At 41.8% G+C, this 23,766-nt stretch overlaps 1 protein-coding gene across 1 annotated transcript in view; it reads right to left on the bottom strand.

Annotated features, from left to right (window-relative positions):
* The window catches only part of CDK5RAP2 (CDK5 regulatory subunit associated protein 2), a 200,627-nt gene that overhangs the window by 123,385 nt on the left and 53,476 nt on the right, over positions 1 to 23,766 (bottom strand). The window contains 5 exon segments of the mRNA XM_017884203.1: positions 11,720 to 11,938; positions 17,968 to 18,060; positions 20,760 to 20,879; positions 21,695 to 21,748; positions 23,252 to 23,414. Coding sequence (XP_017739692.1) covers positions 11,720 to 11,938; positions 17,968 to 18,060; positions 20,760 to 20,879; positions 21,695 to 21,748; positions 23,252 to 23,414 — 649 coding nt within the window.

Below are 23,766 nucleotides of genomic sequence, written 5' to 3'. Positions count from 1 at the left end.
ATGATATAAATGATGAATTGATGGGTGCTGACGAGTTGATGGGTGCAGCACACCAACATGGCACAAATATACATATGTAACAAACCTGCACGTTATGCACATGTACCCTAGAACTTAAAGTATAATAATAATAATAATTTAAAAATATAAAATAAAATAAAATAAAATATTGCTGCTTGTTGACAATGCACCTGGTCATCCAAGAGCTCTGATGGAGATGTACAAGAAGATGAATGATGGCCGGGCGCGGTGGCTCAAGCCTGTAATCCCAGCACTTTGGGAGGCCGAGACAGGCGGATCACGAGGTCAGGAGATCGAGACCATCCTGGCTAATACGGTGAAACCCTGTCTCTACTTAAAATACAAAAAACTAGCCGGGTGACGAGGCGGGCACCTGTAGTCCCAGCTACTTGGGAGGCTGAGGCAGGAGAATGGCGTAAACCCGGGAGGCGGAGCTTGCAGTGAGCTGAGATCTGGCCACTGCACTCCAGCCTGGGTGGCAGAGCAAGACTCCGTCTCAAAAAAAAAAAAAAAGAAGATGAATGTTGTTTTCATGCCTGCTAACACAACATGCATTCTGCAACCCACAGATCAAGGAGTAATTTTAACTTTTCAAGTCTTTAAGAAATACATCTGTAAAGAGTGATTCCTCTGATGGATCTGGGCAAAGTAAACTGAAAAGCTTCTGGAAAGGATTCATTATTCCAAATGCCCTTAAGAACATTTGTGATTCATAAGAAGGGTCAAAATAACAACATTACAGGAGTTTGGAAGAATCTGATTCCAACCCTCATGGATGACTTTGAGGGATTCAAGACTTCACTTCACTGCTAATGTGGTGAAAATAGCAAGAGAACTAGAAGTGGAGTCTGAAGATGTGACTGAATTGCTGCTATTTCACGATAAAGCTTGAACATATATGGAATTACTTCTTATGAATGAGCAAAGAAAGTAGTTTGCTGAGGTGGAATCTTCTCCATCTCAAGATGCTGTGAACATTGTTGAAATGACAACAAAAGACTTAGAATATTACGTAAACTTGGTTGATAAAGCAGTAGCAGGGTTCGAGAGGACTGACTCCAGTTTTGAAAGAAGTTCTATTGTGGGTAAAATGCTACAAACACCATCACGTGCCATAGAGAAATATTTTGTGAAAGGAAGACTTAATCAAGGTGGCAAACTTCATTCTTGCAGCAACCACCACCCTGATCAGTCAGCAGCCATTATCATTGAGGCAAGATCTTCCACCAACAAAGACTACAACTAGCTAAAGGTTCTGACGATCATTAGTATTTTTGGCAGTATTTTTAATTCAGGTATGTATGTTGTTATTTTAGACATAATGCTGTTGCACACATAATAGGCCACAGTATAGTATTAATATAACTTTTATATTCACTGGAAAGCCAAAAAATTCGTATGACTCGCTTTATTCCAATCTCTAATATCTCCTGAGGGATGTCTGTATTTTAATTATACCCATTTTACCAATCAGAAAACTGAAGTTCAGAGACTTCAAGCAACTTAACCCAAGTAACATAGGTAAAAAGTAGTGGAAGCAGGATTTGAAGCCAGGTCTATCTATATTCTTTTTACTATGCCAGTGGTTTTACAAGCCAAACCCAAAAAGCTCTAGGATTAGGAATACCCAAACCTGACTGGATATCAGTATCCTCTAACTACATGTTCTTGGGCCTTCCTCTAGAAATTGACTCAGTAGCTTAGGGAAGAACACAGAAAATTATATTTGATTTCAATACAAAAAGCCACCATCCTAAGGAATCTGCAAATCCCCCTGGGTGCATCTGCTTTATTTGCTTCTGAACAAAGGGTTTACACAGGGGAAAAAAAAAAAAAAAAAAAAAACCCTATCCTATACCAGACTACCGCCTTAATTTAAAGTTAGTGCTGCCACAGCAAGACCTGTATGATGATGTCAACTAAGGGCCTCAATTTCTACACTAATGGGCAATTTTCCCTTAAGATTCACAGGTGCACTCCAGACCAGCACTGGGCTGAGAACTGCCTCTGCATGGCAGGGCTCTCTTTGAGCAGACTGGCTGATTTAAAAAAAAAAAAAAAAAAAAAAAAAAAAAAAAAAAAAAATTTAACTGCATTGTTTGAAAAATAACATGTCCTAAAATCTTAGAATCACATTAGAAATGAAAGGCCAAGCCCTCACACTTCCTCCTCCAGCCTGCTAGTTTTGTTTTATCTCTGGCCAGATGGAGAATGAGAAGGTTCTCATCCATCAAATTTCCACCTTATCAGGTTTCACTGCGAGAAAGCTTGTCAAAGTGCTCAGTGGTTACCTGTAAATATACAAAGGAAATTTCTCCACAGTCTTAATGAGGAAGAGGTACTCTGTGATGTAAGGAGAATTTCCAGAATTAGTAGGTGCCACATTTTGTGGAGCCTCATTGCTCCTGGGGGTTGTGGTGGAAACAGATGATGCAGGGAGGTGGGTGCCAGGCCTCCTACCTCACTTCACCCTGAGCAGCTCCACTTTTGTGTTTTCTCTCCATAATAGTTCATTCAAACAAACAATTCATATGCTGGAGGGAAAAAAACTTGGGAGGCCACCACAATGAAACAGTCCTTGGCATAAAGAACTAACAAACATGTGCCTCACCTAACAGTATGGTACTAGCTGTGATGACTGCACAAGTTCTGAGCAAAGGGCTTGATACAGCTTTCACCAGTTGCCCCTCCTCCAGCCCCACTCACTGTTCCCCATGAGCCAGGCTCATTCATGGACCCCAAACCTTGGCACAGGCCTTCCTGCTACCAGGAATGCATTCCCACCTCCCATTCCCCCAGGCAAACAGCTACCTATCCTTCAAGTCTCAGCTCAAATCCACTTCCTCTGTGAAGCCTTCCCTCCCTTCTTTTCTAGCCTCTTAGCACAGTTCCATTCTCTGCGCTTCCAAAGCATTCAGTCCATCCCACTATTAGGACTTATCATGCTATATTTTAATTAGCTCTTTGTATGTCTATGCTATTTCTTCACTAGATTCCTTCAGAAACTGTGTATGATTTGATTCAGTCCTGTACTACTAGGGACCAGGACAGAGCCTGGCACAGAAATGATAAAATGAGAAGGTGACATAAGGGAAAGTCTCCCTGTTTGTGCCCCATGGAGATTACGGCAATTCCATATGAAAACTGTTGGGGACAGCCTTTTAAAGCAGCTTTAACAGCAGCCCCAGGTGCAAGCCACTGAGAATCTCCGGAGTTTCTCAATAGAAGAGTGCTCCGACTCCCTTCCTAGAGGCATCAATCAGCTGGAAAGGAACAGACAAGCACTTTCTTCAGAGGAGAGGTTACTGTTGATCAAGGAAGAAATTTATAGCTTTGGTGACTTGGCTGGTAAAAGGGAAGACAACATTTATTAATCAACAGCATCTGGTAGATTCCAGCAGGTGATGATTTGTCATTCAAAGTCCTGAGCCAGTACCTGCCACACAATTAAAAGCAAGAAAACAGGACAGAAAAGAAGGAATCAGATATACTGAGCATCAACTTCTCTGTACCAGGAACCATGGCAGGCATTTTCTCACATGTTACATTTTACTATTCACTTGTTTAATCCTAAAATACATATAATCAACCCCATTTTAGGGGAGTGAACATAAGTTTAGCAAGTTTAAGCTGTTGGCTTAGAAGTTAAGCACTTGTAAGTGAAGCTGAGATTGCAACCCAAGGTGAGAACTATTTTCCGCTATTCCAAAGATGGCCACTGAAATTGCTACGTTTCTAGGGCCCGAGGCCAAGGCATCATCATCAAAATAGCTACCAATTATTGCTCATTTATGATGTGTCAAGTATTATGCTAAGCATCACTCCCTCTCTCAGATAAACCTAAGAACTAACCGTTATTATTCTGATAAGAAATGGGCATACCATGGTTCAAAGAGGCAAATTTGCTGGTTCACAGTTCAACAACTAGTAAGTAATGGAGCCAGGACTCCAAACCAGTTTGACTCCAGTGTTTCTGCCTTCAGCCTCTCTCATAAGAAACTGGAATTTGCAAAGATAGTACTTCTTCCAACATAGGTCATTTAAACTGCATATTATTCTATAAAGATACCAACTCAAAATCTTCACACCTAATTCATGTATACACACACACATACACACACACACACACACACACACACATAATATATATATATTTAGGGCAAGAGGAGAGCTTTGGCCCTTAGTAAAAAACATACTATCTCAGGTCTGTGGTCTTAGCCCTAACCAACCAGCCTGTAATGCCATGTTTTGATTCTGATTTACCAAAAGATGTTCTAAATGCTGTCACAATCTCATTTGGAGATATCCATCAATGAGTACATGTGAGAACTGGGAGGTTCAGGCTGAACTACCCTGAAATTAAACCCACTCCTGTCAAAGCACATGGGATTAGCCAGCTGGGTGACAGGTACAACTTTAATTAGATTTTTGGGCTTTAGCCAGCAAATGCATCCCCACAGAGCTAAGTGCCCAGGTACTGAAGCACACACTTGTCAGGGTAGCAGATGACAGGTCTCATAACAGATGAAAGCATTCTGAAACAGTCTGGGGAATACAACTAAGCCAATGTCTAATATATGTTGCTTATAAAGGAGAACAAAAAAACCTTAGCTTGCTTCTCTCCACGCACCCACCCTGAGTAGAATACTAAGTATCTGAACCAGAGAGAGTGCACCTAAAATACAGATTTCTCTCACCCTTCACCAAACACACACATTCATGCACATGTGCACACTCACACACGCTAAAAGGAGAGCCCAGGTCTCTGGCTCTGACAATGTATCAAATGAAGGCAAAGATGTGAGGATCCAAGCAGCATCCCTGTTACTAACCTCAAGAGTAGACCACTTTAAACATCACAGCTGGGGCATAGACTTGGGAACAATGGGTTTTTTGTTTGTTTTTGCAAAGGTCTCCTGAATTTCCTTGAAGGGATACAGGCCCCTTTGGCAGCAAGGAGGTATACTACAATACAAGGGATCTATCTGTGATCCTCACTTTTTGACCTTCTTCATTGTAAATAAGATGCCCAAAGTAAAAACCAAAGCTTGTATTCACCAGAGCCTAACAATATCATTACAAGTACTCCATAAATTTGTGTTGAATAAACAAAAAACTGCAAATTACAACACACGCTGAGTCAACTGGGACTAGGTCACTGCAATCACAGGCAATTAAAACAAACAAGCATGGAGAACTGACTCTCGGGGCTCAACTTCTCAGTGTTCGTGCACAACCAGACACAGTGAATTCATAAGCCTCTGAACCAAGCTGAATTTTCAGTAAAAAATTGCCTCCCTACAAAATGCTGAAGAACAGGCACAATGAGACTGGCAATAAATGTTGTTGGCATGAGCAAAGGATGGTTTGATCACATCCAAGAATAATGATTGGCTTACCATCAAAATTCAAGGAACGCTACAAAAACCAGGACTGCTTGATCTGGATCCTGTATATAGGCTTTAGGTCAGGGCTCATCTGTAAAACAGAGCTGCAGCATTTCCAACTGATTTTGTAGTTCTTGTCCAGAAAAAGAGAAAAATGGGAAACAGCTAGATATAGTCCCAGAAAACCTTACAAGCTTACTTACTTGGATAACATTAATCTGGCCCCATACAGAATAGCTTTTGTTGAATGGGGTATTGTTGAAGACGCTATAAACTGCTCAAAGTACTCTTTATAATAGCCCACCAGAGGCAATTCTTTCCTTGGGCCTCAGTGCCAGCAAAAGCCGTCCTTTCACTTGACATGTTCCTCTTACAGACACTGGAGACCTTGTAACTGATTTTCTCTTTTTGCTTTCCCTGCCAGGAACTACCAGTTGAATTATAAGTCCCCCTCTTTAGCACTGTGAAGGATATCACAACATGTAGTTTTTTTTGTTTCGTTTTGTTTTGTTTGTTTTTTTTTTTCCTGAGACAGAGTCTCCCTCTGTCACCCAGGCTGGAGTGCAGTGGCACGATCTTGGCCCACTGAAACCTCTGCCTCCCAGGTTCAAGCAATTCTCCTGCCTCAGCCTCCCAAATAGCTGGGACTACCCAAGTACCTGGGTGCCACCACACCCAGCTAATTTTTGTATTTTTAGTAGAGACGGGGTTTCACCATGTTGCCCAGGCTGGTCTTGAACTCCTCACCTCAGGTGATCCACCCGCCTCAGCCTCCCAAAGTGCTGGGATGACAGGCATGAGCCACCGTGCCCAGCCACAATGTGCATTTTTATATACTCACTCTGGGTCAGGCGCAGTGGCTCACACCTATAATCCTAACACTTTGGGAGGCTGAGGTAGAAGGATTGCCTAAGGCCAGGAATTCAAGACCAGTCTGGGCAACATAGCAAAACCCTTTCTCTACAAAAATTTAACAAATTAGCCAAGTGTGGTAGTGCATGTCTATAGTCCTAGCTCCTCGAGGCTGAGACAGGAGGATTACTTGAGCCTGAAGGTTTAGGCTGCAGTGAGCTAGGATCATGCCACTACACAACAGCCTGAGTGACAGAGTAAGACCCTGTCTCAAATGAATTAATTAAAATACTCACTCTGGTTCCATTTTGCCAGTCACTCTTATTTTTCCTTGACCCTAAAGCCTTTATTTTTAATTTCATTTAATCTTATGACTTTCTATAAACCTCTGCAAGTATTTTTGAAACATAAAAGGAACAAATTACAATGTTTACAGCTTCAATTAGCCAGAATACTTCAAGTTGGGTGTTCTTGAGAATGTATTATTCTGGTCTGTTGAAAAGCTGAAAATATACCAATCTTCCTTTCTGCCAAAAGCACAGTATTCTCAACATAATTACTGATGGTTTGGCATAGCAACAGTGTACTATCTTAGCAAAGTCCTGAAATTAGATAGAGTCCATAGACCTGAATCCATGTCACATACATATCACCATCTATGTAACGATGACCGAGCAATGTAAATTCTGAGGCACAGATTAATCTGTAAAATGGGAAAAACATTTTCTACGCCCAAACCCAAGGCTGGGAGCATCACGTGGGCACACAGGCAATCTTCATAAACTGTAAAGTACAATCTACACCTGAGGATCATACCTGCTTTATTTCTACCACTCTGAATAGCAACCAAAGAGACAATGAGGGTTGAGCTGAATGTGAATTGAGAACAAGACCTGTGTTTTGGATGTTGTTCTTACCAATGTTTTCTTTATCCTACCTGTGGGATGCAGCAAAGTTTGAGTAAACATGAAAGGGACCCAAAGGTGAACATCCGAGAGTCCTCGTGGATGAAGTATTGAATATGCACCAAGTCAAGCCGTACAAGCCACAGCTGAGCATCCCCATTACAAAGAAACAGGTTCCTTTTCTTTTCCCCCATAACACTGACCTCTCAGAGCCTGACTTGTGTTAAGGAAAAGCCTTGTCTCATCTTGTTTCCTGGCTTTCCCTCAGCAATCCATCCTCTAGACATCCCTCAGACTAGTCTTTCTAAACTGCAAATCTGATGCTGTCAGTCCTCTGACTGGCATACCCAACCCCTACCCCGCCCGGGGCCCCTTGCCTACACCTCAAATCCAGGTGCCCAGACTCTGCATCCAAGGCTCTCCACAAACCAACATCTCTCAGGTTAATCTCCTGACACATCCCTAGAGGAACCACCCTTCACTGCGGCCCCAAACTCTTCTTCCCCAAAATCACCATACCCTCTCCAACCTCTAAACCTTTGCCTTCTATACAAAACCCTCCTCTCCCTTGCCTATCCATTAGCCTCTAGCTCAAACTTCAGAACCAGTTCAAAAGTTACTTTCCCCAGGAGCCTTCCCTGCTCCTGCAAGCCACTTCCTTTCTCTGTGCTCCTGTGGTAGGTTGTTCATGTCCCTATTATGGTATTTTCTCCTTGTCTAGTAGAGGACTTGCACAAAGTGTTCAACGTTGCTGAATGTATGAATGGATTCCTTTCTTTTGCCAGGACAGAAACATCACAAAAGGTCTAGGTTTTTCTGTTTCAATCCAAAAGCCACAGCTGTAGCAGCTGGTGAGTGGGAGGCACTCCAGTTAAATAAGGAGCCTAGTTACCAGAAACAAGCTGGGAAGTTATGCAAGGCTAGTGTGTTATGCTCCACCTGTGCATTTATCCTAGCGCCATAAGGCAAAGGCACCACCCCACCATGTTTCCTCAGGCTCTGAGTAAGCCAGTACTCCCAAGACCTGGTGTAGAACAGTCATGTGAGATGCACACATCAAATTCTTAGACTATAAAAAAGTTAACTAGAGATACAACTGTGATGCAATATCTATACAAAAAGAAGGAAACCATGGCCAAATCATCTTGTTGGAAACATGTATGTAACTTGATGTATAAAGGTAGTCACGATGAGATGCCAGGAAGCCTGAGTCACTGGCATGTTCACCTGAGGAAAGCATTTAGAGTATACAGCTACTTCTGGTCTGCCCAGTGCCCTGAAACAAAATACCACTTTCTCTGGGTACCTGCTCATCCCCTTCCAAACATGTGGTTCTAGGGGAGGTTGCCAATGATGTTATACATACACACACACACACACACACACACACACCCTTCTGCCAAGGCACAATGAACATGTGACCCAAATTGGGATTCTCAGTACATCACCCATCTGGCCATCCTGACAAGAAACCAGCCAGGGCAGCAAAGTGTGGGAGTCCTTCTTCTTCTTCTTCTGCAATAAATTGGGAAGATGTGATCCCAACATGGCTGGCAATGAGTCCAACCTCTTGGAACTGGAGTATGGATGCAAAAAAAGAAGCCAGCTCTCAGAGAGTGAGTCTGGTCTTGGCAGTTTTCCAGTGCCCCTGTCCTTCCAGCAGTTTAGTTACACAAGGCAATCAAGTTCCCTTTCTGCCAAACTTAGTTCAAGCTAGGTTTCTATCACTCACAAGAAAGTCCTACCCACAGTATACTCACCCCAATCCCTGCCCTATTGCCATCACAGTCCCCTTCCATTCCTTGCCAAATACCTCCATATGAAGACATATACATGTTATGCATTAATACATCTTTTTATCCACAGCAGCCCAAAATTCTTCTAGAAGCACCAGAGTTTACATAAATAAGTAAATTATGAAACCAACAAATAATGTCTAACAACAGAGGTATGCCTAAGGAAATTACAGTATATACGCTTGATGTTATACAGCCATCTCAAATGATTACAAAGACTAAGTTATGATATAAAAAACTACATATTATATATTATCTATGAGAGAGAGAGAGAGAGAGAGAGAGAGTGTGAGAGTGTGTGTGTGTGTGTGTGTGTGTATCATCCCCTCATCCTCGGCCTTCCAAATTTTACCACACAAACATTATAATAGCAGTAGGGGATGGGGGATAATTGTTTTAAACCAAAAAAATTGTCATCTAATAGTGAAGGATATAAGAATTGATTATGAAACATGCAGCTGTATAAATGGACCCTCTGGCCAGCCTTTTCTTTACCTCATCTACATAAAGTCACACTACTCAAATCTGACCCCTCTCATTCTCAAGTGTCAGCCCCTCCTAGAAGATTTCCTTGACTACCACTTCACACAGGATCTTTTGCACTGAGTACAGGTTATATTAATTAGCTGTGGATTTTAAATTGTTTTGCATTTTGTCTTGTATAGCATTTTCACCTCCCTTAGAAAAATAAAACTTTCAGGAGTTACGTATTGTAATTCCATCAGTGTCTAAACCAGATACATTTTGTGTTCAATAACACTGAATAAATATGAGAAACAGGTCTTTTAATAACATGCAATATACTACTGCACTCTAACATTGCTGGTGGCAGCATAAAATGGGCCAGCCTTTTGGACAAACAATTTGGCAACATGATTAACCAACCAGTATAAAATATTGGCCGGGTGCAGTGTCTCACACCTGTAATCCCGGCACTTTCAGAGGCCAAGATGCAAAGATCACTGGAGACCAGGAATTTGAGACCAGCCTGGGCAACACAGCCAGACCCTGTCTCCACAAAAAACAAAAATTAAATTAGCTGGGCATGGTGGCATTCACCAGAAGTCCCAGCTACACAGGAGGGTGAGGCAGTAGGATCCCTTGAGCCCAGGAGTTTGAGGCTGCAGTGAGTTATGAGCATGCCACCGCACTCCAGTCTAGGCAAGAGTGTGAAACTCTGTCTCGAAAAATATGTATTTACATATATATACATATAGGCACTATCTGACCCAGTAATCTCACTCCTCAGGATCTATCCTAGGGATTTCAAGAGAAAATACCCTTATGTCAAAAGACGTTCATTGTGGCATTATTTAAATAGCCAAAATGTCCAACAAAGGAGATTATTAAGTAAATCACGTGAAATCTATTCAGTGAAAGAGTATGCATCAGCATTTAACATGATCGTTCTGAAGCCTACACCATGAGATGGTGCCTATGATAGACTAAGTGATCAAAGACAGAATGGTATTTAGAATCTGATTAGACCAGGAGCCCAGGTGCACCAGGACTGAACGGCAGTACAGAAAATTAGAGTTACTTTGCTAGGGTAGTGGAATTATAGCTACCATTTTCTAATTTTTCTAGATTTCCTTTATGGACCCATTAATGTTTGTTAAAATTTTATTAAAATATACAAACATCTGCATTTCAATTCTTTCTTCAGTGTTAACATTGGGATTTCAACCTTTGGATCCTGGTGTCCCCATCAGCAGCAGGCACCATAGAGCTAACCACTGGTATTCTTTTGAGTCCTCTACTCTAATGACTGCCTGGCCCAGGATCTCAGGCAGACAATTCAATTAACTTGCATGGCAATGATCACTCAGACCCAGACCCCAATCTTACCTGATTGCACCAAGGCTATGTTCTCAGGAGGGATTAAATTAAAAGACACAGAATATTTAAGTTTAAGCATAATTGAAATTTAATAAGCTTACCAAATTCAGAGAGGATTTTTAAATGCTAATACCCAATGCTAAATAGAGTACAGTCATAAAAAAGATCACCTAGAGAAACCTGGTATAATCTTTCTGTAGAACAATTTGAATTTATCTATACAACAGTCCTTAAAAAAATTCATACTCTTTGGCCCAGTTATTATACCTCTATCAGGAATAATCGGTGAGGTGGGCATGGTGGCATGTGCCTATAATCCCAGCTACTCAGGAAACTGAGGTGGGAGAATCACTTGACCCCAGGAGTTCAGGAACAGCCCAGGAAACAGAGTGAGACCCTATCTCAAAAAAAAACAACAAAGGAAGAATCAGCAGACAAATATTTATGTACAAGGATGTTTGCTGCAGAAGTCATAAGGCAAAAAAAAAAAAGTAAAATAATCTAAATGCCGTTCAAAAAAGAACTAGTTAAATAAATTGTAATACATCCAAGTGATGAAATATTATGCTGGCACAAAAAAATTGTTTTTGAAGAACATTCATTACATGGCAACAAACCAGACAGAGAACATTAAACTTAAAAAAGCACGATACAAAACTGTATTTTCAACGTGATAACAACTCTTTGTATGTGTGTGTGTGCGTGTGTGTATGTGTGTGTGTGAGAGAGAGAGAGAGAAAGAGAATAAAAGGACTGAAATACCAAATAGATCAAATGAAGCTGGTCATTTCTAGGTAGTGAGATAATAAGTGAAGTATTTTCTTTAGTCTTCTGTACTGAACATCACCCCACAAGCAGACACAGCCACATAGCCCCAAAAGCACTGTCCACTGTGTCAGAAGGGCAGGGCGGTACTCACACGGATGGTGCAATCTCCTCTGCTCTTCTCTCGATGGGCTTCCTCCAGGTCCTTCTCCAGTCTCTCCCTCTCCTGCTGCAAGTCACTCAGCTCCTGGGTGATCTTCTTAATGCTTCTACGCAGTCTGTGGTTCTCTGCACTCTTGGTGAGGTTTTGTGAGCGCAGCTCAGCCAAAAGGGCTTCCTTTCCTGATAGAGCAGCTTCATAGTCTTCAGACCCCTAGAAGAGAAGGTAGAGAGGAAAGATGAGCTAATTTTCATACCTCATGAAACAAATCAAGAAACCTGGGCTCTTAAGAAAAGAAAAACATTAACATAGACAACATTCAGAAACCAAAGCAACAAGATAATATTCTTATGATGTGGATGTTAAGGAAGAAAAGTCTACTGTTGTATGAAAGAAGTATTTTCTTAAAGGACCAGGAAAAAAAGCACAAATTTTCAGCCGGGTGCCATGGTTCACACCTGTAATCCCAGCACTTTGGGAGGCCGGGGCAGGTGGATCATGAGGTAAAGAGTTCAAGACCAGCCTGGCCAACATGGTGAAACCCCGTCTCTACTAAAAACACAAAAATTAGCCGAGCGTGATGGTGGGCGCCTGTAGTCCCAGCTACTTGTGAAGGTTAAGGCAGAGAATTGCATGAACCCGGGAGGTGGAAGTGGTGGTGAGCCGAGATCATGCCACTGCACTCCAGTCTGGGTGACAGAGCGAGACTCCGTCTCAAAAAAGAAAGAAAGAAAAGCACAAATTTTCACAGGGACTGTCTTTAGTTGCGTGGGACTATAGTTAATTTTTTTTCTTCACAACTCTGTATTTTCAAATGTTTTAAGGTAAGTGAGCATGTTACTTTAATAATGGTTTAAAAAACAATTTAAGTCATTTTTAAACGGTAGAAAATGAAGGCCTTCATTTGAAAATGTGAAAGTTGTCAGAATCAAAATGGAGTCACTTGTGTTTAAAAAAATAAAAAATCAAATAAAAATAAAAAAACAACCGTGACAAATAGATTCGGGTATATGAAAACAGATTACTCAGGCATAAATGCCTCAGAACAAAAACTACCACAAAAGACTCTGTAAAAACCACAACCTTGCACAAGGGCCACTGCAATCCTACACAAAAAAATATTTCTGCAAGGACATCTGCCCAGCAACTGCCTATTCAACCTAGGACTGGTGTCATTCTTGTTACTGATCCTTGTAGCTAAGGATAAGTATCTCAATACAATCACGTAATTGTCATTTTTCTTTAAAAATCTTTGTCTTCCTTAACCTCCCTGAACATGCACAAAGCTATGGTACATGTATTCCCACTGCCATGTCCTATTCCTGAATAAGTGTCATTTTCTCTTCGAGAGATTCTCTCTGTTATTTAGGTTGACAAAAAGCAGAGATAAACCTAAGCATTTACAATGTTCATCCACATCAGAATGGCTCAAACCCAGATTCATTTGGAGAAAAAAAAAAAGTGGTCAGCATGCTAGTTCAATGGCCAGCCTGAGAGACTGCAATTTCAGCAAAGTCCATGGTCAAAACAAGTCAAGAATATGTGGTATTTCATTAATACACAGTTAAAGAAAATACATATGATTATCAAACATACGCACATCTGTGAAATGGGAAGTGATGGCCTCTTTTTTTTTTTAATTATTGTTTTTTCCTTCTTTTTTTTCTGAAAGCTGGTTTACCAGCATTCCACTAAATATAGCATATATACAGAAAGGTACACAAATCATCCGTGTACAGCTGAACAAATGTTCACAAACTGAATACACTCATATCAAGAAACACATCCTTGGCCAGGCACAGTGGCTCACTGCCTGTAATCCCAACACTTTGGGAGGAATGGTCTCTATTTTCTTCTTGTGAAGATTAAACATGATACACAGTCTGGGTGCTGTGGCTCACGCCTGTAATCCTAGCACTTTGGGAGGCTGAAGCAGGTGGATCACCTGAAGTCAGGAGTTCGAGACCAGGCTGACTAATATGGTGAAACCCCCATCTCTACTAAAAATACAAAACTGGGGAGGGGGGAGGGATTGCATTGGGTGTTATACCTGATATAAATGATGAGTTGATGGGTGCTGACGAGTTGATGCGTGCAGCACACAAACATGGCACAAGTATACATATGTAACAAACCTGCACACATACCCTAGAACTTAAAGTATAATAAAAATAAATAAATTAATTAATTTAAAAAAAAATACAAAAATTATCCAGGCATGGTGGCATGCGCCTGTAGTCCCAGCTACTCGGGAGCCTGAGACAGGAGAACTGCTTGAACCCAGAAGGCAGAGGTTGCAGTAAGCCAAGATTGCACCACTGCACTCCAGTCTGGGTGACAGAGCAAGATTCCGTCTGAAAAAATATATATATATAAAAAATATATATCAGATATACATAATATGAGATCATATATCACATATATGAGATATATCACAATACATCTCATTTGAGGTATATCATATGATATGTATCATGTGATATATCTTATATGAGATGTCTCATGATAGATATCTCACATATATCTCATATATCTCATATAGCATATGATACATAAATTGCCATTTCAGTGGGTACAACATAAATAAATCTAGCTCTACTTTTCCTTTACCTACTCCACTATCTTTCATTCCCAATCAAAACATAATAGAGAGGTTCCACAAACCAAAAGCTATATATAATAACACTATTAACCAAGAATTTGAAAAACAGACCAAAGTACTCTGTTTTGTCCAAATTCCACCTAATTTAAGGGTGAGTTAACAACATTTACTGTGCCCAGGTACACTTTCTTATTTAAATCTTTAAACCTTGGGTGATATCTAGATTTTACAATGCACAAACAGGCTGGAAGAGCTCAAATGTCTTGCCCAAGGTTAGAGTTAGTGATATGGTTTGGCTGTGTCTCCACCCCAATCTCATCCTGAATTGTAGCTCCCATAATCCCCACGTCATGGGAGGGACCTGGTGGGAGGTAACTGAATCATGGGGGCAGGTTTTTCCCATGCTGTTCTCATGATAGTGAATAAGTCTCACAAGTTCTGATGGTTTTATAAAGGGCAGTTCCCCTGCACATGCTCTCTTGCCTGTGCCATGCAACATGTGTCTTTGCTCCTCCTTCGCCTTCCGCCATGACTGTGAGGCCTCCTCAGCTATATAGAACTGTGAGTCCATTAAACCTCTTTTTCTTTGTAAATTCCCAGTCTCGGGTATGTCTTTATTAGCAGCATGAGAATGTACTAATACAGAGACTGTACTACTACTACTACTTGCTCTCTGCAAGAGCAGAGTCAAGGTTCAAATCCATGTCCCACTCCACATTCTTCCCAGTAAAAATGTTACCTCCATATAATGGACTATACTCAGTTGTTTAAAAAGATTGAGTAGCACAAAGCTAAACATGTACACACACCCACACATAAACAAATGAATGCATGTCAACTGCTAAAAATCTGAATAAGGTCAAAGGACTGCACTAATGTCAATGTCCTGATATTACATCACAATTATGCAAGATGTTACCTTTGGGAGAACTGGGTAGAGAGTACAAAGAACGTACATGTAAATCTACAATTATCTCAAAATAAAAATTAAAAAAGAAAAGACTTGGTAGGTCTATATAAACTGCCATAGCAAGAATGTTAAATTTTAAAAAATGGTCATGGAACAAAATACATATTATGATCCTATTTAATTTTTTAAAGTGTATATGTATATATGTACAAATATGCATTAGAGTCGAGGCACAGAGTCAAGGCAAGAGGTGAGTTTACTGATGATTTCTATCAACTTCTCACTACTACTTTAAGTATTTTATAAATTTCCTACAATGTGCATTTTTACTTTAATAGCTGGGAGGATACCGTTTCCAATTTGAAAGTTTTTTTTTAAATGAGTGTGGAGGTAGCAGCAGCCAGCCCACACTATTACCTTCACAGTGATACCAGTGACTAGAATTCACACCTCTGTACTTCTGAACTTTGGCAATCACTTCAAGAGTTTAAATATCACCTGCTGTTGCTTCAGTGTCAGGCTTGATGCCAACCCTGTGAACGCTGGCTATTTAACTCATGCTGCAATTGGCTCAAATCACATGATATCCCAAAAAGATCCCAATACATGGGGGAAAAAATGCATTTACATGTATCTGTGCACCATTCAAACTACATATGTCTCACAATGAGATAGCCAACATAGGTGCATTGTGTGCATTTACTCACACACAATCAGAGGAGTGGAAAGAACATAGGCTTTGAAGACAGACTTGAGTTCAAGTCCTGCAAAAACTCGCTGATTTGTAAATCTGCTACTTCCTTGGGCAAAGATTAAATGAGGGTTCTCTGAAGAGCCAACCTGACACGTATAACCTGAGGAGTTACAACAGCTCCCAATCTCTGTGTGCTGCAAGATAAGAAACCCGACCAACACTGTACATTGTAAGACCTCAAAACTCATTCTTAAAGTCTTTTGACTAAGACTGGGGTTATTAAGTTAAATGTATGTAATAAATCTGGGTAACATTTAAATTTATAAGATTCCTTTCTTTCCTTTAAGGCCCGTCATAACCAGTAAAATATCGCAACGTTTATACCGCTCTCTCTGGCTATCAGCACCCAACAGATCTTTTCCCAAGCAATGGGAAACATAATTTCCCTAAGAATTCAGCTTCTGAAGCTTGTTATTTTCTAGGCAAGGAAAAAGAGAAACAGTCTAAAGTGTAATCTTAGCTCCATTTCATCAACCACTGTCAAAATGGTGAGCGAAGGCAAGTCTGAGATTCCAAAAGCGAAGATTTGTCTATGTTCCTAGCGTACTATGATTTAAGTCAAATTACTTCAATTATTCTTACTGTGAATCAAAGCTCTGCAAAAGATAAGGCATGGGATATGAATTTTGGGAATCAAACAGTCTTAAATCAGATTTAACTTCTAACTTCTACGTTACAACCAAAAGCAACATCAGTGCAAGGGGTGGGAGGAGGAAGCTTTAGGCAGTATGGACTTACTTTGATGATGAAATTTATTGATTTATTAAGTTATTAGTGATAGGTATAAGCTGTGTAGGAAAACTAGAAACATGAGAAGAAACATGTTACAATAATTTAAAACATGAAATTAAAATTAGGAAGAAAGAGGGGCTGACCAGCAGGAGTCCTTGTAGTACAACACTGTGGGGACAGAGGGAGGAGAGAAAAGGCAGGTCAAAAACATCAAGGTCTGGAAAAGAGCAGCTGGGACCAAAGCAGCCAGGTAAGGGAGATATGGGATGACAGTAAAAGCACAGTCTTTGGAGTCAGATTGGCTCTGGAGTCAAATCCTAGCTCTATTACTTACCAGTTTTGGGACCCTGAGCAAGTTACTAGAAACTAACTTGGATTTCCTCAGCAGTTAAAAAAAAAAAAAAAAAAAAGGATATTAATCGTACTTACTTCATAGAGCTGCTGTGCAAATAACTGAGATAATCTATGGAGCGCACTTAGCAGGCCTTGGCACATAGTATGTGTTCAATAAATGTCTCTTGCTATTATTAGCAATTACTACACTAAAATCTTGGCTCTGCCACTTGCTAACTGTGTGACAGTAAATAAGCTGCACACCCTCTTGAGTCTCAAAACCTCACAAATACGGCCAGGCGCAGTGGTTAACTCCTGTAATTCTAGCACTTTGGAAGGCCAAGGCAGGTGGATCACTTGAGGTTAGGAGTTCGCTACCAGCCTGGCTAACATGGTGAAACCCCAGCTCGAGTAAAAATACAAAAATTAGCCACGCATGGTGGTGGGCTGTAATGCCAGCTACTCAGGATGCTGATTCAGGAAAATTGCCTGAACCCAGGAGGCAGAGATTACGGTGAGCAGAGATTGCGTCACTGCACTCAAGCCTCAGCGACAGAGCAAGACTCCGTTTAAAAAAAAAAAAAAGTACAAACACAAGAGGGATGATGATTACCTTCCCCACAGAGTGGTGAAGATTAAATGAGATAATCCACATATCTTGCATTATTACTTAGCACAGAGCACACTTAGCACTCCTAACTGTGGAAATATTTATCATTACCATATTGAGGAGGGGGCTGGAAAATCTCCCAAATCTGGTAGAGAATTTCCCTTTAATTAGACTAAGCGAATCTAAAGACCACCCACAGTTTTCCTTATTAAAATCATCCAAGTTCTTTCAGCTGCAAAGTCCTCACCTTACCAGGGGTCAGGATCAAAGAGACAGCCACTTAAGCCAAGTGAACACTTACCTGGAATTCCTGGGTCTGTGCTTTCTGCAGGGTCTCTCTGGCTTTAGCAAAGGCAGCACTGAGCTTTTCAATTTCAGAGTTAAGTTCTTCAACCTGGGGAAATATAACGAATACCAGCCAAGTATCTAACTGGGCTCTCCTCTCTGCACAGCCCACATGCTTTTCCTGCTCAATTGTGTCGTGCTTATAATCAAGGGCTTTGTAATCAGAAAAGATCCGAATGGGATTTCCAGTTTAGCCGTTTACTAGCTGGATCACTTCAGGCAAGGTACTCAAAATCTTTGAGACACCATTTCCTCAACTGTAAAATGAGGATATCACCACTCACCCAGCTATTGTGTTGTTAGGGTTAAACGAGGTAATGTGCATCGGTGCTAAAATAATGCCTTGGTCATACTGTTACTATTATTACTGTCCGTATAAATGACCTGCCCAACAACCTAGCCTGGGTATTCCCCAAATTCCTCATTCTCCAGTGACTTTCTCCTACACCCCGGAGTTGGCCATGAACCACCATGGCCACACCCTGGACTTTGCCAGCACCCAGAGCAGCTCCAACACCAGTGTCCTGAAATACTTGAAGGCTTCTGGTCCCAGTTGGGCCTAGAACTCCCCACAAGTGATACAATGTTGAATACTTTTGTGCGTTTGTTTTTTTTTTGTTTGTTTTTTTTTTTGAGACAGGGTCTTGCTCTATCACCTAGGCTAGAGTGCAGTGGCCAATCACAGCTCACTGCAGCCTCAACTTCCCGTGCTCAAGCAAGCCTCCCACCTCAGCCTCCCAAGTAGCTGTGACCACAGGTGAACACCACAAAATCCAGCTACTTTTTTGTAGTTTTATTAGAGAGACAGTCTCACCTTATTGCCCAGGCTGGTCTCAAATTCCTGGCCTCAAGGGATCCTCCCACCTCAGCCTCCCAAAGTGTTGGGATAAAAGGCATAAGCCACCATGCCCACCAGGACTACTATTACTAGGAGGCAAATCTCTGCTGCATCTGACACTGGTGATCATTCAAACTCCTTAGCAACACCACCAGTTTCCTGGTCAGTTTCCTACTTCTGCAAGCATTCCTTCTGTCTCCTTTGTGCATTCCTCTCCCTATCCCTGAAATTCTGATGTCCTCTGCATTCCCATCACCAATCTTCTTCTTTCCCATTCTATACTCTCCTTAGATAAGTAGGTCAACTCTCAGAATCTTAACTCACACCTGTACACAAGGGATTCCTAGACTGACCTCTTCAGGATTGAGCACTCTCCAAACTTTAGGCATGCACATTATCTGCCTCCTGGACATCTCATCTGGATGGTGTACGGGCTCCTCAAAGTCAGCACTTTCTAAACAGATTCATCACATCTACCACTGTCCCAGATCTTGCTATCAACCTCCATTATCCACACTTTGAGCTGAGTCAATGGCACCACCATACCTCTAGTCATGCAAGCCAGACACCTGAAGTCATCCTTCACTATGCTTCTCTGAAGTCCTACATCTAATCCTCAAATTTTCCCAACCTTATTTCTAATTACTTCGAATCTTATTTCTTAAATAAGCCCCTCCCCGTCCATTCCTACTTGCTGTGCCCACTGCTCTAATTCAGCCTTTCTTGGCTCTCACCGAAGCTACTGGTCTCCCAGCCTCTATTCTCTCCCTCCTGCAATTCACTCTCCAGATAGAGCCAGAGACCTCTCCAAAATGAAAATGTGCTTAAGAGTTTTCAGTGGCCTTCAGTGCCACTCAAGCAGCTCAATATGATTAGTTTCCCCAACCCCCACTGGTTGGCCACTTGAAAAAGCTTCACATTCTTCTCTCGCCTCAAAGCTTTAAGTTTTACACTTTGTGCTCTGACAACTCCAAACTGTCTGTGATGCATATGGGGTTTCTCCTAACTAAACGCCTTGACCAGTGTTCTCCCCCCGTCCGCCTTACTTCCCAACTAACTCCTACTGATACTTTAAGATGCAGCTCAGGCACCTCCTCCTCTAAGCACTGCTCCACACACCCGACATCCACACCTAATCTGGATCAGGCCCTCTTCCTTCTGCCTCCCCAGCTCCCTGCACTTCCCTCAATCACAACCCTCATCACTCTTTCTTCCCCAATAGACTTGCAAGCAGAGCTGGGTTTTCTTCTCTGTGTCTGTTCCTTGCATAGTTACTAGGACACAATAGATTGCCATAGTAAAGACAAGAAAACAGCACAGAACCATCAGCTACCACCTTGGATCACACAGGCAACATTCAGGTAGCTCTTTAACCAACTCACAGTCATGGCCTTGCCTCCCAAAACTCCTTTATCTCACTCTTCTGTTATCCTTCAAAAGATTAGACCTGCATTGTCCAATGCGGCAGTCACTGGCCACATGTGGCTCTTGGCATGTGAAATGTGGTTAGATTGATTTGAGGGTGTGTTGTAAACATATCTGGACTTCAAATAGTTCTGAAAAAAAAGTGTTGACTATCTCATTACTTTTATTGATTACATGTTGAAATGATTATGTTTGGAGGGATAAATATATATAATTAAAATTAATTTCACTTGTTTCTTTTTACTTCTTTTAATGAGGCCACTATAAAGTTTTAAATCACATATGTAACTCATATTATATTTCTTTTGGACAGCACTGGATTAGACACTCCAAAAGAATTCCCAGTTGACTAGAGGATTATTTCCCCACTTTCTATACTATCTCATCTCTCTTATAAACTTTTATCTAAAGCTAAAATTCAGGGCAGGACAGACCAGTCATAGAAGCTAATAAAGAAAATCTTACTTCAAATGTATCACACATACCTTTTTTTCCTTTGATTTTAATGCCATGGTTAAACCCTGAATGGCTTTATCCCTCTTTAAACTATTTTTCTTCTCTGTAGCAATTTCTCTTTCCTTCTCTCTCAGGTCCTTCTCAAGTGCCTAAATTAGATTAGAAAAAGATTCACTAAGTTGATGTGTTCCAACCAAAATGCACTGTAAATATATCTTTAAGAGCACACTCAAATGCAGTTATTCTATCTTATTCCTGTCAACCTGTGATTAATGTTTCCAAGTAGAGCTGAACATAGTGGCATCAACTCCAAGTTACTGTGTTACCGCTCCCGGCAACAGGGCTGGGTGAAGGGAAGGGGATCAAATCAGTTAAGACGATGACAGCTATTCCTATGGGAAGGATTCCAATGCCTTCTGGAATTTGAATACAGTCACTCAGAGTCTTTGAAACCATACCAGGTTATTTGGAGGAAATAACAGATCATTAATTTCATTCCTTTTGATGGAGACTGAACTATACATTTATAGTCTGAGTTCATTTCTAAAGATAATCACCACCGCCTCCCTTCCGGGCTGCTGTGAGGATCAAATGGGATAATGGATGTGAAAGCACTTTCTAAGCTGGCAGGCACTCCACAAATGCCTCCTGCTGTGACAGAGGAACCATGGCACATGGGCAGGTCCAAATCTTCGCTCTACCTCTTCCTAGCTATGTGTTCTTAAGCAAGTGACCTCACCTCTCTGGGCCTCAGGTACCACATCTGTAAAACGGGAATGTCTACTTCACAGAGTTACTGCAAAGATTAAGAAACCCTTTCTAGAGTACCTTATGCTCGACTGTCATACAGTAGCATTCAATGAATGACAGCTATGTGACACAGAATTATCTGTTGCACTCAATAAAACAAGAGGCAAGAATAGACTAAATCTTCAATACATTTTTTAAAACCATATCAACATACCTGGATCCTCTCTTCAAAGCTATTTCTCTCCTTCTGATGCTCCATTTGTGCAGCCTAAAAGAAGGCATTAATTGGTGTCAAGAAGGCACGTGCAATCCAACAGCTTCTCCAGAACAATTAGAATGAGCACGTCCTTGTCGCTTACTCACTTTCCCCCACTACTGTGGAACTCATTAAAACAAGTGTCCCCTCCCTCTCTCCACCCCACCCAAAACCCCACCTGATTTGAATGAAGAAAAATGTGAAGACAACAACCTACCCTGGTTGATCACCAGCCCCACAGAGAGTAAACCACGGTGCTGCTGAACAAGATGAAGGCCTACTAGAGGGCCGTGCCACGGAAGTGGGAAAGAGAGTTAAGAGGAGGGGCAGGAAACAACTGTGGATTACAGACGAAAATGAACTGGCAAGGCTACCGCATTCACTGCTGTGGTAGGAACACAGGCCCTGCCTCCATGAAGAAACCAAGACTTTCTGTGAACAACCAGAACATCCCCAATGTGAATATACCACATGCAGCAGCTATTCTTGGTCCAACAAGAATGGAAGGCCTAGACTAAGACCTACCTGCACTTCCCTGGCCTGCCCAACCTCTTCAAAAGAGCTTGCTGGGGAGGCTGCCTAGGGCGGGGGCAGGCGTCCAGGGAGGCTTTGGGGTCAGCTACTAGTAACTCATCTCTTGGAACCTGGAAAAATGTAACAACTCCTCTGAGCCTGTTTCTTTTTTTTTTTTTTTTTTTTGAGACAGAGTCTGGCTCTGTCGCCCAGGCTGGAGTGCAGTGGCCGGATCTCAGCTCACTTCAAGCTCCGCCTCCCGGGTTTACGCCATTCTCCTGCCTCAGCCTCCAGAGTAGCTGGGACTACAGGCGCCCGCCACCTCGACCGGCTAGTTTTTTGTGTTTTTTAGTAGAGACGGGGTTTCACCATGTTAGCCAGGATGGTCTCGATCTCCTGACCTCGTGATCCGCCCGTCTCGGCCTCCCGAAGTGCTGGGATTACAGGCTTGAGCCACCGCGCCCGGCCCTCTGAACCTGTTTCGAAACTTGACAAGGAGACCATGAGCTCTACCTCGCCAGGTGGCTGGGAGGATTGAACGAAGTGGTATACAGAACCCCTCCCATGCTGCCAAACCCAATACAAGTTAGTCCCCTTCCCACCCTACCTCTCAAGTTGCAGAGACCAAAGTTGGCCTCACACCTACTTCTAACCAAAAAGGCAAGATGGAAAACAACGCACCACAACTGTATCGTAAGAAAACCCAAAGGATGAAAATAAAGTCCCCAGGTAACAACAAATCAACACATGGTAAAACAGAGGCAAGCAGGTAGGGACTGTTTTTTTTTTTTAAGCAACTCTTTATAGGAACAGGAGGCTGAAAAGGAAAAAGAATGTCAGGGCCCCTGACAAAGGCAGTTTCTGCTCACTCCTCAGCTGACAGGGGTCTCATATTTAGAAGCAGGCTGTGTATGAACCATGACGCCTGAATGCGCATTCCATCTCCCACAGAGGAGTCTGGTTGGCTAATTAAAGTCCCCTCTTCGTGTCCCGTCGCCTCACCTCGGTTTCTCTCTCCTTTTCTTCCCTTGGAACAGCACAAAGTCCTCGGAGCTCTCCAGATGACACATTCTCATCAGGAGATGCCATCTGAGATTTCTCCTCTTTAAGGCACTGAATTAAAGCTTCTTTGCTCTTCAAAGACAGCTTCAACTCCTCAATCAGTCTAAAAGAGAACAAAATTTAAATATTAATTCTAAGCTGTTCTCTTAGCTCAGTGGAGCAGGAGGAGGAAGGAAATGGGGCCAGATATCTTCAAAGTAGACATATACAGTGGCTGAACATAAACAGAATCACATTTTGCAGGTAGGAGATGAAGCACCAGAATTCACGTGACATTAACTGGTCCCCTGCCTGCCTCCAGTCAATTCAACTCTGAGCTTCTAGACTCTAGCCAAGGTGTGCTCCTATTCAAATACCTTCAACGGCCCCCACCAACAGCAGTGGACTACTAATTTTTTTGGCCAAGAAATCCTCTCTCCAAAAGAAATGTCACTGAAACCTAAGCAAACAAAACC

The sequence above is a fragment of the Rhinopithecus bieti genome, unplaced genomic scaffold (assembly GCF_001698545.2).
Source record: "Rhinopithecus bieti isolate Rb0 unplaced genomic scaffold, ASM169854v2 scaffold_13710, whole genome shotgun sequence".
NCBI classification, from domain to species: domain Eukaryota; kingdom Metazoa; phylum Chordata; class Mammalia; order Primates; family Cercopithecidae; genus Rhinopithecus; species Rhinopithecus bieti.
Note: the sequence above shows the minus strand (reverse complement) of the source record. Positions and strands in the feature narration are given on the sequence as shown.